Source organism: Salvelinus sp. IW2-2015, linkage group LG18, assembly GCF_002910315.2.
Source record: "Salvelinus sp. IW2-2015 linkage group LG18, ASM291031v2, whole genome shotgun sequence".
NCBI lineage: Eukaryota > Metazoa > Chordata > Actinopteri > Salmoniformes > Salmonidae > Salvelinus > Salvelinus sp. IW2-2015.
The window spans coordinates 5,688,305-5,705,811 of record NC_036858.1 but is presented as its reverse complement, the minus strand read 5'-3'; the positions used below and the strand labels follow the sequence as shown (position 1 = coordinate 5,705,811).

General features: G+C 40.9%; 1 protein-coding gene across 2 annotated transcripts; it reads left to right on the top strand.

The window, feature by feature from the left end:
* The first annotated feature begins 687 nt into the window (after positions 1 to 687).
* On the top strand, positions 688 to 4,853 carry LOC111978222 (protein phosphatase 1 regulatory subunit 3C-B). 2 transcript variants are annotated; one of them, XM_024008162.2, is made up of 2 exons: positions 688 to 873; positions 2,114 to 4,853. In XM_024008162.2, the coding sequence occupies exons 1-2, from the start codon at positions 860 to 862 to the stop codon at positions 3,060 to 3,062; spliced, it is 963 nt and encodes a 320-aa protein (XP_023863930.1). In that variant the 5' UTR covers positions 688 to 859; the 3' UTR covers positions 3,063 to 4,853. The 2 variants fall into 2 exon arrangements, with proteins under 2 accessions (XP_023863930.1, XP_023863931.1); XM_024008163.2 differs by lacking the exon at positions 688 to 873 and adding an exon at positions 1,223 to 1,349.
* The last annotated feature ends 12,654 nt before the right edge of the window (positions 4,854 to 17,507 follow it).

Here is a 17,507-nt window from a genome sequence, read left to right as displayed (position 1 = left end):
CACTCAGAACACCAGCTCTTTCCATGGCATATACTGACCAGGTGAATCCTTGTGAAAGCTATGATACCTTAATGATGTAACTTGTTAAATCCACTTCAATCAGTGTAGATGAAGGGGAGAAGACAGTTTAAAGGTGGACTTTTAAGCCTTGAGACATGTATTGTGTATGTGTGCCATTCAGAGGTTGAATGGGCAAGACAAAATACTGAAGTACCTTTGAACAGGATATGGTAGTAGTTGGCAGGCACACCGGTTTKTGTCAAGAACTGCAGCACTGCCGGGTTTTTCACATTTAACAGTTTCCTGTGTTTATCAAGAATGGTCCACCACCCAAAGGACATCCAGCCAACTTGACACAACGTGGGAAGCACTGGGGAGGGGAGAGGAGGGGGGGGGGGTGCAACACAATATTATAACTATGTTATTTACATGCATGTAGTTTCTAAACAGAAAACAACCAGTAGAGGTCTATCATGACTCTGTCAAGCTATCTCCGCCCCCACTCCCCATCCCTCAACGTAGCCTGAGCCGACTAGACGTTTCAGCACCTGGGGCGGACTGTAGACAGGCAAAGCTGCTCGCTGATTGCTCGAGCGATCCTCGTTTGGCTTCTCCATTGGCTATCATCCTGTATTCACGTGAAGCAGTATGCAAATCGTCCGATGTAGCCTACCGATTGAAAATGCTGAGGCCATTAACAGTACAGCTGGACTGCAGAGGGGAAGGGGGCGTGCCACGCAGCATTCAGGAACCTCAACCATATTTAATCGGAATGGCTAAATAAATTTTTTTTTCGATTTAGTTCTTAAAAAGTTATTCCGTTTATTCACCAGCTACATTTACAGTTTTTGTCTTTCCAATGAATTGCACAAGGTAAGCTCACAGTGCGTCAAAGATGAAGCGCTTCGATGCACAGTAAATAGATGGGACATTTATTTTGAACTGCGCAATGAAAGAACATGAAACGTTACTTAAATATAAACGTTTTTGAATGCCAGGTGAGATTACCTCTGGCTGAAATATGATTAACTCACTCACTGACCAGTTTTCTTTTACCTTGGAGACTGTTTCTTAATTGTTTTATTGACTGGCCATTCTATAGTGCAGGGTTTCCCTAACTCTGTCCTCCCCCTTCCCTGGGTACACGTATTGGCGTTTGCCCTAGCACTACACAGCTGATTCAAATAAACCAAAACATTATCAAGCATTGATATTTGAATCAGCTGTGTAGTGCTAGGGCAAAAACTAAAATGTGTTCACCCAGGACCGAGTTTGTGAAACCCTGTCCTAGGCTACTGCCCAAATCATTGCTACGAACTTAAACCTGTATGTGTTAAAGCCATTCTAGTGTGAGTAATAACTTTTTAAAGGTTGATAGCTATTTATTTATTTTCTGGATTTTTGTAGGCCATTGCTTATGATAAACTGGGTGGTTCGAGCCTTGAATGTTGATTGSCTGACAGCTGTGGTATATCAGACCGTATACCACGGATATGACAACATGTATTTTTACTGCTCTAATTACGTTGGTAACCAGTTTATAATAGCAAACCTCAGGGGTTTGTGACTCCGCGTTGCGTAGTGCATAAGGACAGTCCTTATCCATTGTATATTGAGAACTTGTTCTTAACTGACTAGTTATATAAAGGTTAGATAAAATAAAAAATATTGGCCGTATACACACACCTCCTCGTGCCTTATTGCTTAATTATTTTTCTTGAAAATAATTAGGCCTGTTAGAATTGTTAAATTATGCAATATAGCTCCCTACAAATAATTATTATAGCCTGCTGTAAACTAGTTTGAGCATTATTGTCAGTGTAGATATTCAAACTGTTCCAGGAACAAATGTATTATATATTTTACAAATCTGTGCCAGATTAATTTGGATGACAGGTCTCTTCAATTAATGACCTACGTCAGCAGGGGTCTGGGAGAAGGTAGCATGTCCAGTGAAATCAGGTCAGGGTTTCACAGCTGCATTCGGAACATCAGAATTCTGACACAAGTTCCATTACTTTACTTTGGACTACATTTGACTATTTTCAGTCTCACCTAAACAGATAACTATTTGGCCTTTAACCTTGTCTGGTGCTTTATTCTTTTTCAACAGGGTCCTCCACATGTTGAACCCCAGGCCAATGCCAGGTCCTATCATGCCAGTAGATGTAGCCATGAGGATCTGCCTGGCAAGCTCTCCACCCCTGCGCAGCTTCCTCAGCACGTACGAGGACTGCCGATCGCGAAACCTGGTCAACCGCTACAAACCACTGAGGCCATGCATCAGCTCCAAGCAGCAGCTAGAGGACTCCAGCCTGGGATGGAAGAGTGCCAGGGCCAAGGGGAAGAAGCGGGTGATCTTTGCCGATTCAAAAGGCATGTCCCTAACGGCCATCCACGTGTTCAAGGAGTTTGAGGAGGACCCACTGTCTGACCTTCAATTTGACCTGTCTGACCTGRCCAATGCCACCGCTGGCCTCAAGGTCTCCGTGGAGAAAAGTTTTACTCTTGATTTCCCACAGCCCGCTGCAGATTATCTGGAYTTCAGGAACCGGCTCAAGAAGAACCAAGTGTGTCTGGAAAACTGCATACTCCAGGAACGGTCGCTCACCGGCACTGTGAAAGTCAGGAACGTAAGCTTTGAGAAATCGGTCTCCATCCGGATAACGTTTGACTCGTGGAAAACCCACACGGACATCGCTAGTACGTACCTAAACAATGTGTACGGTTGTTTGGACACTGACACCTTCTCTTTCACTGTCGACCTGCCAAGTTCTGTGCCCTCACAGGAGCGTGTGGAGTTTTGCATATGCTTCACCACCCAGGATCAGACGTACTGGGACAACAACGATGAGAAGAACTACAAGTTGCTCCACAACGACRCAGACGCAGACCAGACCAGCAACCCCATCATCCAGACCACCGCACCAGTGGAGTTCAAGAGAGACGGAAAGAGGCCGGAGATGGAGTTTGACCAGTTCGGGAGCCCGAGGACATCCAGTGGATTCTTCCCTGAATGGCAGAGCTGGGGACACATAGAGAATACAACCCCATACTGGTGAAGCAACAACAAGGCTTTTATGAGAAATCCACAAGCTTCTCCAACAGAATCAACTCCCAATTGCTTGATGTAAGAGGAGTGACAACAGAAAATTTAACAGTATGTACACATGAGAGTGCTGGCTGACCCCCCTCAACAGTGAAGATATAACCACAATCTGAACAGTTAAGATGTTCAAGATCTGTGACTCACAAGTCAACAGTTGAGGTCATTGTGGGGCTTTAGAGTGGGCATTTTTGTATTGTCACTACAATGGAAAGGTTCAGAATGGGTTTCTCTTCATGTTTGGGGGTATATGTGAWGGTACAGAAATCTACAAACAACAGTTTGAGCCTGTAAGCATCTGTTATCATCCAGTTAACCCCCTAATCACTGTGACCAGTACTCAACATAAAGCATTGTGGTAAAATGCTATCATAGCCACAAAAATATAGCTAGAATTAACGACAAATAGCGAAGGGCATTTTAAGGTTGAGATATCTAGAAATTGGTTTAGACTTTAAAAGTGTACACTTTTTGTAGTGAATTTAAAAAATGTGTTGTAACATAGATGCCTTCCTTTTTATAATGTTAATTTGATTGTCCGTTAAGCTGTTTGTAATCTCGGCCACCAGCCCRCTCACTCTGTCGAGACTACTCTTTGTGACATATGCAACGTTTAGCGTAAATGCAGTCTCCACGAACGTAGGAACATTGCCTTTCAATCGCACTATATTTCAATCGCACTRTAACTCGGATCTGCCGCAATACTCCAGCTATACGGATTTAATCCAGCTCTAAGGCTTTTTCAAAAAGAGAAAGATAACTCCAGATTTGGGAGCCTGCACTTTAGTGAATATTTTCAAAGGAGGTTTAGCATTTTGTACATAGATCTTTTTTTGGTGAGTTTTATATCAACAGAAGTATCTTTACTTGCCCTGTAATAGATGGAACTATTCCTTGCTGTTAGACATATGGTAAGCCATCAAAATGTCAGTATAACGTAAGTCGCCCGAATATTGACGGACATGGTTGACAGTTCCAGAGCAGTCTTTGCACTGACCGAAATACAGTATGCCTTTTAAATGTGAGAATGTGAAAGAATGAGACGTTGAAAGTGGAATAATTTGGTACAACATGATGAACTTCATATTGAAGTTGCTTCAGTGTTTCATGGCACCGTTTGAAGACTTTCAGGTAAACAAAACAGAAAAGCAATACAGGTAAATATGCATGACTATACCCCAGCATATTATCAATTAGGTGTAGGACTAAATGGAGCACCTACCTTTTTTTTGCACAAAGGTTTTCATACATACGTCCATTGTATTTTTGAAAAGCCTTTGCATGCAAAAACATTTTATATGCTCTTCCTACCCTTCTCTTCTTAATGTTTGCTGCTTCTGTATGTAAGTGCTATTCTATCTTCAATGTGTTTCATGAACCCGTGGTATGTGAACGCTCCTATGGGAAATAGGGGAAAGAGAATGAGGAGAGTGGGGATGTTATTTAAGGAATGTACGACTAAGTAAGGGAAGTGTTTAAAAGGGAAATGAATGGAAAAGAGGTCAGTGTTAGAGGGCTATGCCTTGGGACTGAGGCTTCAGAGTTTACCAGGAAGTGGTGAACATTGTCAGCTGCTTTGTTTGTTGAAGTGTAAATAAGCATGAGGCGGAATGCAAAGGGCTATGACACGAGCCATGGTGTCTAACCGCCAGCGTCTTTTTCTACTGCAAGGAAGGGTCTCTGTGTGTAAAATGGTTTACTGTTTTCTCTGTTCCTTTCAGAAATAAGAAATAAAATCTAATGTTTATAGTGTAAAAGACTCTTGACTTTTCAATYTGGATTTTAGGTTAATATATTTTCTAAGAGGAATTATCCGGCTGGCATCACCTTCTCGTGCAATACCATTGTCTAAGCTCAAGTAGAACCTCCTTAGACGTAGATTCARTCAGATCAAGCATTAACCGGCGATAGCCAAAACCCGCATGCCTGATGTTTCGGCGATGTCGGAGGTGGAACTGCATTGGAGCTGTCAAATTGGTGAGTAGCTGCTCTTGATCATTGTCACGAAGCCACACKTGTCCCACTCCCGTTAGAAGTTTAGAACGAGGAAGTGTAGGCTATATAGAAATAATGACGCTCAAATGTAAMCTCATTAAATGAAATAGARRWKYTCTATCAGCCTAATCGAGGTCTAGACTACATCTCCCATTCCAGTGTTCAAACTTGTAAACAAGGCTGCGTGGGAGTTCTCGTAATGCAACTCCGTGCAGCCAATGGCATGGTCCGCTTTAGATATGCCAAAAGCCTCTTGCGGATTTGACAATTCTAATGCAGTTCCACCTCCGACACCGCCAAAACAACTGCTATGTGGATGTCGGCTAAAGCGGATCTGATTGATATAGAGCCCTTAATTACATTTTGTGACAAAACGGTGAACAAATTATTAAAGTGGTGTGACTTATAACAAAGTTCATATATACAGGGGTGACCCATTCAAACAAGGAGTTAAGAGAATTTAAAACGAACGCAAACATCCCGAAACCTCGGGACTGTCTAAATGGATGCATCCTAAATGTGGTCACCATAGCTGAGAGCAGTAGGTCAGGGTCTGGTCCATGCCTCAATGGTACACTATGCTTCCAGTGTCACGTGACGCACGGCGCGCAGAGAGCCTCACTTGATTTGACGAATAGCTATGCAGGGGAGGTTAATGGACAGCACTGGACAGACCGATGCCTCATTAACCAAGATGTGATGAGCTGCCAGATGTTTGAGCATACACTAGACTGGTCCAGACAGGTCGGTGATATTATTAGAGACAGAGAGAAGCTCAGAAGATGACAGACGGTGTGTGCAAACATTTAGGACTGCCTGCTAGTCGTTTGCCCGCAAAGCTGTTGAGGTATTCTGTTTTCTTCAGGATGCACTGACCTGGAGTAACTTGGCATGTTTGACTTGGCATTAATCAAAGTGTAGAAAAGTGAGCATTCTGTTGAGTCACAGAGATGAAGGGAAAGAAAACTCTCCCGGATAGGTAGGGTGAGTAGGCGTCTGTGTTTGCTGTTTGAAGGTCAGAGGTGAATTGAGCGAGTCAGTGACTCAGGTTTAGMTTGATTAAAGCAAGGAGCAACTGTAGATCTCCTGATTTAAAGTAACTGAGAAGCATTTTCTTGATAGAAATAAGTGGTCTGTCCCCTGGCTGAGGCTTATCATTTATTTTTGGTCTTGTCTTGTTCTGATGGTCAGAGATCGAGGGTCAATACACCCAACACATGCATGCATCGATCAGCACGTGAACAGATGTATGAATATCACACACCAAATATTACTWTTTCAGTTCAGATCAATAGAGTACAAAAACATTGTTGGATTTGGCAAAGCCTACCYTGCAAATAATGGGATCCTGAAATTAATTTAGGTGATATCATCTGCTTGTTAACATAGGACACTTCAATAATATCATATGGATACCTAGCATTTCACACATACACTTACCAAGGCTATCACAAGTAAGGTGGACAAAGCAAGCCTTTGTGATGAACCATCTCATGGCCTCCTCTCCAGGGGCCCCAATCGGGCCTGAAAATGTTCTAATTACTGCTGGACATTAACAGCATGGTCCAGTGAGCTCTGTTGACATTTTATTTAGGGCTCTTGGGTAAAGAACAGTGACCCACTGCTGTGCTTTACTGTCTGAGTMTGATTCCCATGATGCCTTACAGTCCTAGGGATGGCTGGATAAAACAGACTGACTGACTAACTAAAAATACCTCCTCTGTTCTAGAGCAATCATCCTCATAGGCTGCTGAACACAGAAAAAAAATAACTGGGTTTCCTGGGTATCCCAAAAGCAGTTTTAAAAACAGCATTAAAYGTTTTTACCTATCAGAGTAGCCCAAACATGAGTACCACAATCCTACTACTGTGATATTTATGTTTGTTATTGCTACAGTTCATATATTATAGTAAATASATAATAAATTACGATAATACTGCATTTTCTTAGGTAGTCCATCAACTTTCTCATAACATGCTCATAATAATCTACTATAAGTAGAAATGCAAGATTTGCAGCAACCAATCCAAGAGTCCATGGATCTTGTTGCCTTTTTGCAGGTCAAAAGGTCAGGTATGTCAGACAGCAGCTGTGGGCGATACTCCCTGTCCAGTCACTCTACTATTAGATATGTCATATTACTCCTACTCATTCATACCAATAGACCCCCTTTACACTGCCAACGCCTCACCTTAGCCAGCATCTCAGAATGGCTCCTCTGCTATTCACTCCATGTGAATGAGCCCAATAGCCTGRCAGATGTGTGWTARCTTTGGTTACTCTTCAGATGAGTTGTTGTGGAGAGTAATGTTTCCAGACTTTATGGTGTTATAATGACACATCAATTTGAATTCCATTACAATTCAAAATATTTCCAGACACGGTAACATGTCCCTTGCAGCTGGACATAGTATTTGGAGTTGTCGGTGGTTCTCTATTTATAGAAAATCCCCCACTCAGTATTGATACTATCAGCTTGAACCTTGAAGCCAAAGCAAGATCTGTGTTTGTTACCAGGTTCTTGAGAAAAAGGATGTTTCATCATTGTTTACTGACAGAGTTGAGTCATTTCCCTTTTGCTCATTGCAGTGTAAATTATGTTAATTTGTCAGGGACTATTTCAAACTAATGGTCTGTCTTAATTAATTCTTACTGGAGTCTTTCTCAACTGAAATGATTGCATATTATTTCTGGTAGAGGTCATAGGTCAAATGAAAGAATTCCTCTCAAGTCTATGGAACTATGCTGATGAGTCAAATGTCAGTCTTGTGTAGGCATAGCATTTCCTTTCAAAGGTAGGATTTTCTGTTCTTTCACTAGGTCATTTCATTGGTACACGTCACAGTGCAATGTGTCAGCCATTTCATCACCTTGGAAAGAAACACTTGCCCTCTCCCACACTCGTTCTTCCTAGTATTAGGATGTACTTCATGTGGTTTTGATACACTCCACTCTGATGTGAAAGCATTGTAGCTGTGATTGTCTAACGAGACATGGCATATTGGCAGACAAACACATGATTAAAATTCCATTCATTATCTCTTCATTCAAGTTGTCCACAGCAGAACGTTCATTTGATACAGAGTCCTGATTTACAAAACAACGGCTGAGAATGTGTCCTACTAATAAGTCCTACTAATAACGTCAGGTAACCCCAAAATACCAKACACTACCCCATAGGCGAAACATTGCATAGTAACTCCTGATCAAATGTATCTGAGTGACTGTTGTAACGTCCATTACTTAATGGTCCAACCCTGTTACTAGTGATATTGGTGACATGGACTGGTGAATGGGCCACATCTCCAAGATACTCCTTTACTGTACATCGGTAGAGGTGGAAACTGATTGTGTAACACATACTTTGTCTTAATGTCACGTGCTGTGACCAGATCATGTTTACGACCTCGTCTCCTATTTCGTCCTGTCAAACCCTCATGTAGAATGTAATGACATATTTAAGGGTCAAAAGATGATAATCAAGGTTGGTAGACATCACTAGAGATTCATAGAGCACAGCACACAATAACGAATGTTATCCACTTATAAAATCATTTTCAATGTTCTAAGCTCTGTAACATTTTAAATKGGAGCTTTTCTCTGAGGTTTCTTTGTTACTTACTTGCAAATTATACCTATTCTTGGCGTATGCCTCAGCTGTCTGGCATGGTGGAAGAATAATCTAAATGTCAACTGTCACTCACATTAGTCAGAGTCTTGGGCTACAGTGTCTAGAGAAAGTATTCACACCCCTTGAATTATTCCACATTTTGTTGTGTTACAGCCTACATTGATTTATTTTTATCACCCAAAAACCTATTTTTTGCAAATGTATTGAAAATTAAGTTCAGAAATACCAAATTTACATACGTAAGTATTCACACTCCTGAGTCAATASATGTTAGAATCAGTGATTACAGCTGTGAGTCTTTCTRKGTAGTTCTATAAGAGCTTTGCACACCTGGATTGTGCAACATTTGCACATTATTATTTWWWAAATTCTTCAGTCTCTGTCAAGTTGTTGATCATTGCTAGAGAGMCATTTTAAAGTTTTGCCATAGATTTTCAAGCTGATTTAAGTCAAAACTGTAACTAGGCCACTGTCACGCCCTGACCATAGAGAGCTGTTTTATTCTTTATTTTGGTTAGGTCGGGGTGTGACTAGGGTGGGTAATCTAGGTTGTTTATTTTTATGTTGGCCTGGTATGGTTCCCAATCAGAGGCAGCTGTTTAGCGTTGTCTCTGATTGGGGATCATATTTAGGCAGCCATTTCCCCACTGTTTTTTTGTGGGATCTTGTTTATGTGTAGTTGCCTGTGAGCACTCCATAGCGTCACGTGTTGTTTGCTCTTTATTTTTATTTTTTGTGCGGTTCACTTCTAATAAAAAATGTTGAACCGATTTCACGCTGCGCTTTGGTCCGAATGTTATTACGACAATTGTGACAGCCACTCAGGAACATTCAATGTTGTCTTGGTAAGCAACCCCAACGTAGATTTGGCTTTGTGTTTAAAGTTATTGTCCTGCTGAAAGGTGAATTTGTATCCCAGAGTGTGTTGGAAAGCAGACTGAACCAGGGTTTCCTCTAGGATTTTGCCTGTGCTTAGCTCTATTACTCCCTAGTCCTTGCTGACGACAAGCATACCTGTTAAATACTCTCTCAGATGCTACCATCCCCCRGTTTCACACCTCTGGCCCTTGGAAACTTCGTTGCTAACGGCAACTCTCTCCTGACCTGTGTCATGTGACCTTGCCAGCCAATCAGTGGCCTAGCCAGGGGCAGGAGAACCCCCAACATAATCTTTGAACTATTCAGTTGCATTTTGGAGCCCAGGTTTGGAGCCACTATTATTACAACACTTCCAGTAGTCCATCCTTCTTCCTGTTTGCTGTGTGTGTGTGCCCGTCTTGTGTGGAAATAAATGTGTGTTCTCYTACTGGTCATTTCAGCCCTCTTACCGGGACGCGAGGTCAGTTGCACTTATAATCTAAACCGGCACCTCTATCGGAGTCCACCACCAGTTGGCAGCTCTCTTTTTCAATACCCATAACATGATGCAGTCACCACAATGCTTGAAAATAATGAAGAGTGGTACTCAGTGACGTGTTGGATTTGCCCCCAAACATAACGCTTTGTATTTAGGAAATAAAGTTATTTTCTTTGCCACATTATTTTGCAGTTTTAGTTTAGTGCCTTATTGCAAACAGGATACATGTTTTGGAATATTTTTTATTCTGTACAAGCTTCCTTCTTTTCACTCTGTCATTTAGGTTCGTATTGTGGAATAACTACAATATTGTTGATCCATCCTCAGTTTTCTCCTATCACAGATATTAAACTCGGTAACTGTTTTAAAATCACCATTGGCCTCATGGTGAAATCCCTGAATGGTTTCCTTCCTCTCCAGTTACTGTATCTTTGTAGTGACTGGGTGTATTGAGACACCGTCCAAAGTGTAAATKAATAACTTCACCATTCTCACCGGGATATTGAATGTATTTAATTTTTTTACCCATCTACCAATTGGTGCCCTTCTTTGCGAGGCATTGGGAAACCTCCCTGGTCTTTGTGGTTGAATCTGTGTTTGAAATTCTCTGGGACCTTAGGTGTACAGAGATGAGGTAGTCATTCAAAAATCMTGTTAAAACACTTATTGCACACAGTGTGTCCATGAAACTTATTATGGGACTTGTTAAAGCACATTTTTATTCCTGAACTTATTTAGGCTTGCCATAACAAATTGGCTGAATAMTTTTTGACATTTCAGCTATTCCATTTATTTATGAATTTGTAAAAACATATAAAAACATAATTCTATTTTCACATTTATGGGGTATTGTGCTTAGACCAGTGACACAGAATCTCAATTTCATATTTTTTTTATTCAGGCTGTAACACAATAAAATGTGGAAATATTCARGGGCTGTGAATTCTTTCTGGAGGCAATGTACTGTAGCTGCTCGTAATTGTACAGAGAGCCATTGTAATACAAAAGAGAAAGGGTGAAGATACACTGWACATTAAGTTATTGTATGAGTGTTTGATATTATGTTATGCAGTTTACCATGATAAATCAAATAAAAGTTTATTGGTTGGGTCAACAGATTTGCAGATGTTATTGCAGGTGCAGCGAAATTCTTATGTTCCTAGCTCCAGCAGTGCAGTAATATCTAGTAATACAATAACAATACACACATAATCCAAAAAGTCAAAAAACAAACAAGAAAGTAAGAAATATCAGAATGAACAATATCAGTCTTGAATATAAATATATCCTCTGAGTATACCAAACATTAGGAACACCGTCCTAATGTTGACTTCCCCCTCCCCCACTCTATCAGAACAAATCCAACCTCTTGAACCCCCCACAGGGCTACGTGACATCTGTCTACTCTACTGGGACCTTGGAATGTCGAAATCGCACGAGGAAAAAGAAAGTAAACAAACAGTTTGATGTAAACCACGCAGAAAGAGTCACAGAGCTCTTGAGAAAGAATGCAGTTTTATTGCTTAAAAGGAATACAGGAGACAGGAGTACTTGAGACAGTCATCTAATGCCAGCCTGTCATGTCAACAATGAGATTGAGGTTTGATTTCACATCGACATGCCATGAGCATTAATGTCAACACGCCCTGCGAATATACAGGTGAGAAACATAAAAAGGAGTGAGTGACAAACTGCTTAGTCAACGTTGACTTCTGCTAGAATGAGTTCTCACAATGAGTCAGAAATGTCTACTGTCTACACATACCTGTTGCTTTCAGAGTGGCATGACTGCACTTTCTAAATGGCAAGGCACATGTTCAATGAACATGGAAGTACTGAGAAAATGTATTTCCTTGAGCAAGGCAGTCATATGAGTTCTCATTTTATATTTACATTTGAGTCATTTAGCAGACGCTCTTATCCAGAGCGACTTACGGGAGCAGTTAGGGTTAAGTGCCTTGCTCAAGGGCACATTGACAGATTTTTCACCTAGTCGGCTCGGTTACTGGCCCAACGCTCTTAACTGCTAAGCTACCTGCCGTCCCAAAAGAGCATTATTAAGTAACATGTTGAGTTCTTCACAGTTGGAGAAAAACAATCATTTTCTCAAACACTGTTGTATGGCAATGGCATCGCCTCATATCCTTCCTTTCACATGGCCATTTTTTGCTTGTGTTTTGAAACCGATGGACAGGGATTGTGGTGGATAGGCTTCAGAGCATGTGTCGCAAATTCACATCCGAGTGGCCGGTGAGGACCGGAGTGGAGCAAACATGGGGATTATATCATTCCACAGGGACACTGTTCTTCCCTCTATTTATAGTGTGCTTATCTCACTGACCATAATGATGTCCCAGGCTCAAACATGGAGACTGAAGGGCCACAGGCAGAGGTTAATCCTCATAGCTGGGATCTCTCATGTCTGAAGTGAAATGGTCAGAAAAAAACTCTGAGGCATACTTAGTTCTTTCTACAACTAGGTTAAGTTACGGAAAGTTAAGTAACGTACTGTAACTAGGACCCAGTCTTCTGAATTATATACATTTGACTGGATTGTATTCAACTGACATTTCACCCTCTCTTTACAGATTCACAGCCATGTCATTACATTGTAAATCACAAGGCCCCATTTGCATAAGTCTGGCTTAAAATAAGCCATCGGTCTTCATATGTACTGTATATAGGGATATGTTACCCTAGACGAAAGCCTTATATATTTATTTCCCCCCTGTGATATACAGTGTATTCTGAAAGTATTCAGACCCCTTGACTTTCTACATTTTGTTATGTTACAGCCTTATTCTAAAATGGATTAAATTGTTTTTTCCCCTCATCAATCTACACACAATACACCATTATGACAAAGCAAAAAACTGAAATATCACATTTACATAAGTATTCAGACCCTTTACTCAGTACTTTGTTGAAGTACCTTTGACAGTGATTACAGCCTGGTTCCAAACTTCTTCTATTTAAGAATGTGGAGGCCACTGTGTTCTTGGAGACCTTCAGTATTGCAGATTTTTGACAGACAATTCCTTCGACCTCATGGCTTGGTTTTTGCTCTGACATGCACTGTCAACTGTGGGACATTATATAGACAGGTGTGTGCCTTTCCAAATGATGTCCATTCAAATGAATTTACCCCAGGTGGACTCCAATCAAGTTGTAGAATGGAAACAGGAGGAATCTGAGCTCAATTTCGAGTCTCACAGCAAAGGGTCTGAATACTTATGTGAAGGTATTTWWKTTTTTTATTTTTAATAAATTAGCCMAAAAAAATGTAAACCTGTCATTATGGGGTATTGTGTGTAGAWTGATGAGGAACATTTTTTATTTMATASATTTTAGAATAAGGCTGTAACGTAACAAAATGTGGAAAAAGGGAAGGGGTCTGAATACTTTCCGAAGGCACTGTAACTGCATAGGCCTACTATATTTGCTCCGAAYACTACTATCAACATATAGCCTGTTCAAGCAAAGATTACAATCTTCAACTCAAAATGTATCTAAGCCTGTTTCAATGAAAATGCCTCTTATAGCCATTCTAAATTACTATTATGCGAACCCTTAAGACCCTCAACCCCGTATAGTGGATTTGTCTTCTGGACTTTCAAATCCGAGTTTGATATACACGCTAATCTTGACCCAGTTCAAGTGGTCAAACTTTAATTGAGGAATTATCATAAGATAGCTACAGTAATTTCATATCGATAGTAAGGTGTGTCTGAATATTCTCTGGTCAGAGCCTTGAGCTTTGGCACAGAGATAACAGGGATTCCTTTAAAACAGGGGGAAATTGAAAACATATTTTCAAAGACTTCACTTATTTCGCCTCAGCATAACGGCACGCTCCACTCAAGTCTAACCAAATCCTCCCAGGATTTTCCGGTAATGAAAACATTGGGGCATAACTATCCTACCCCATGCCCCCATCACGCCTTCCCTGTATACCTCCATCCCCCCATCCCTCCATCCCTTCCTCCCCTGCATACCTACATCTGTAAACCTTTTTCATCAAAGAACACCATTCTTCATTCTCTCATATTCTTTATAACTTTACATTTACCATAATGGATGGGTGGATGGATGGATGGATGGATGGATGGATGGATGGATGGATGGATGGATGGAGGGATGGATGGAGGGATGGATGGAGGGATGGATGGATGGAGGGATGGTTAAAAAGCTATTCTAAAAGATGAATATACAGTAGAACTGATCATCCAAACCTGTCGTATTCTTTGCTGTGTCTTTCCCTATCTTGAGCCCATGTGCAATGGGGAAAACTGGCCTTAGGGTCTTCCTGAAGGCCAGTAAGCTACTCTGCTGTCCTTGCAGAAGGTAGTGGGGGAGAGGAGAAAGCTGCATGACCTGAAGCGGATTGAACTGTGGGTGTAAAATCCCTCTCAGAAGGGAAGTATTCACACTTTACATGTTGCTAGGCTGTTGATCTTTGATTGGGAATAATTCCAACCATGCAGCTGTGCACCTGATCTGAAGTCTGCTTATAGACCAGAGAATGGAATGTATCAAGACATCCTGAACTGTGGACTGAGTTTACCCAGGCATGGATGGTTCTGGCAGAGCTTAAAGGTCAACAGACAAKAAACGTGAAGACAAAGGGAGAGGGGGGATCCCAAATGCCACCCTTATTTAAAGCCGTAATATGTAACTTTTTGGGCGATCCGGCCAAATCCACATAGAAATGTGAGTTATAGATCTGTCATTCTCATTGAATGCACGTGTAAGAAGAGGTAGATCTATGTGCACTATTTCTATGCTTTCCGYTCTTAAGTTTAGWTTTTGTGTCGTTTACTTTCGGTTTTGTACACCATCTTCAAACAGCTGAAAATACAATATTTTTGGTTATGGAAAAGATATTTAATGTCGGTTTAAATGGTACAATGATACTGTAAACTATACTTTATTTTTTTGTCACATAAACTGAAATTAGGCAAACTATTTTAATTTTAGCAACCAGGAATGATTGCCTTTTTATTACACAGATAACAAAAGGTAGCATAGCGGTTAGAACATTGGGGGTTGCTGGTTTGAATCCCTGAGCCAACTAGCTGAAAAATCAGTTGATGTAAGAGCATTTGCTAAATTATTAAAATGTAAAAAAAGATAACAAAGATATTGTTTGTTTGAAATAGTCCCCATTTGTTGAATAGAAAGCAAACCAAACAAAGTGTCACACCTACCAGCTGAAAACATGTTTGTGAAACATACTTTACTAATCACACCTACATTACGATAGGTTGTGTTCCAACTCCTTTCTGTGGAGCAGTCAGACACACAGACCTTCAACMCAAAGCCAAAGTAGAATGTTGAACCAGTCATTTTTAAACCACCAAATTGGACGTAATGGGAGGAAATTAAAACACAATGGAGAATGGTTTATAATGGGAAGCCCATATGTGTCGTTGCCRAACAACCCGTCTTCCCAAAAGGGAAGTTTTGTCAGCTTATTATCAAGCCCATAGAAGCACTACATGGCTTTGACACCAAAAGCCAAAGACATAGCCTGTTTAATTCAATGGGCTCTCATTTGCATCCAGAGGGAGTTCTTCTGCATTCCACCAAGGTTTTTAAGAGCACTTCCAAGCCCCAATTAGGTCRAGTATGAAGACAAGGTTATGTATGGAAATAGTGTTTTATCCCTGTGCCTAGAAAGGTATATCTGTTTTGACTTTACTTGTATTAACATTATTTTATATTCCACAAACAGTGCACATACACTGAGTGCTAAATTCCCTAACGTAGCTGCCTGTTGCAGGACATATCGTACATCAGCTCTATTCTGACATGACCTTTAACAATAAACAGTTTAATGTAACGTGTCCTGGGTAGTAACAGTAGCCCACAGAGACTATGAAATGTAGACCAATTTTTTCATCATATCACAAGCTAACCCTTAGCTGACCTATAACCGATATACATTGCATACCATAAGAGCTATCAAATGAAAAGGCGCCAATGAGCAATAACTGGGTGAATCAACATTGTTTCCACGTCACCACAGTGTTGTTCATATGTCTATCAGTGGTGTGCAGAACAGGAGCTTCCTGGTTAAGCAAACACACAGCGACTGAGTATATGGCAAGGTCAAGCAGGATAACAGCTTCTAAAACTGGGCCAGATCGAGAATCAGGGGGAGGAGGGAGGGCAGGAGAGCACTGGATGTGGGATAAACAGGATATATCACCAATATGTGACGCAGCAGAGATTGTCTACATGGAGATGACAGCACAGTACAGTATTCACCTTCTTTTTGCCTGAGTTAAAGGTACTTTCCGGGACATTAAGCACAAGAAATGTGTAACATATTGCACGAATTGGATTCGTAACATATCGCAGGAACTGAAAAATTCTGTTATGAATATCACAGGAAGTGATAACGTAGTACACAACTGGATGACGTAATATACCAACAACGGGACCCGTTTTGGCTCGTGAGCACCACTTTCAAAACGACTGGCTGAAATTACACAAAAGTTTGAGTGCATCATTAAGGGTGTGAATATGTCTATTTTTTCATTCCCTCTTTTCTGCAGACGTTTTGTAGCTTGTGGGCATAAAGGCTGAGGTGCAAAGCAAGCCTCCTTTGTTGTTTTGCCATGACCCAACTCTCTGCACTCTTAAACCCATAACGAGAGAGAGAGAGAGAGACAAAGAGAGAGAGCGCATGGACCATGGGCTCCTGAGTTGTTCTGCAAACAATGGAATTATAGTTGGATGAATGTAGATAAACTTAGATTTTTTTCACAACGACTTATACAAGATACTACCCTCTATATTAAAATCTTCAAACCAAATCAAAATTCCATACCTAAAACCTTGATTTTGGACAAAATTACCTGAAAGGATTCTTACTACCAATGACTATCAAGAAAAAACTTCTAAAAAACCAAAACAAGCCGAAGAAACACAGCGTAAACCTGGAAATACCATCCAACACAAAACTGAGTGAGTAATATTCAGTCTGAACCTACTTCTGAAGCCAAAAAGTAAAAGACAATAATCTTGAGGTAATTTTGTTATATAGAGCTTAATAAATACTCGGCTCCTGAGTGGTGCAGCGGTCTAAGGCATTGCATATCAGTGCAAGAGGTGCCACTATAGTACGTGGTTCAAATCCAGGCTGTATCACATCCGGCCGTGCTTAGGAGTCCCATAGGGCGGCGCACAATAGGCTCAGCACTGTCCGGAGTAGGCCGTCATTGTAAATAAGTATTTGTTCTTAACTGACTTTCCTAGTTAAATGAAGGTTACATTTAAAAATAAGTCTACTAAGCTACCAAGTGTAACAGTTTAACTTTACGTCCGTCCCCTCGCGCGAACCAGGGACCCTCTGCACACATCAACAACAGTCACCCACAAAGCATCGTTAACGCATCGTTCTCACAAAAGC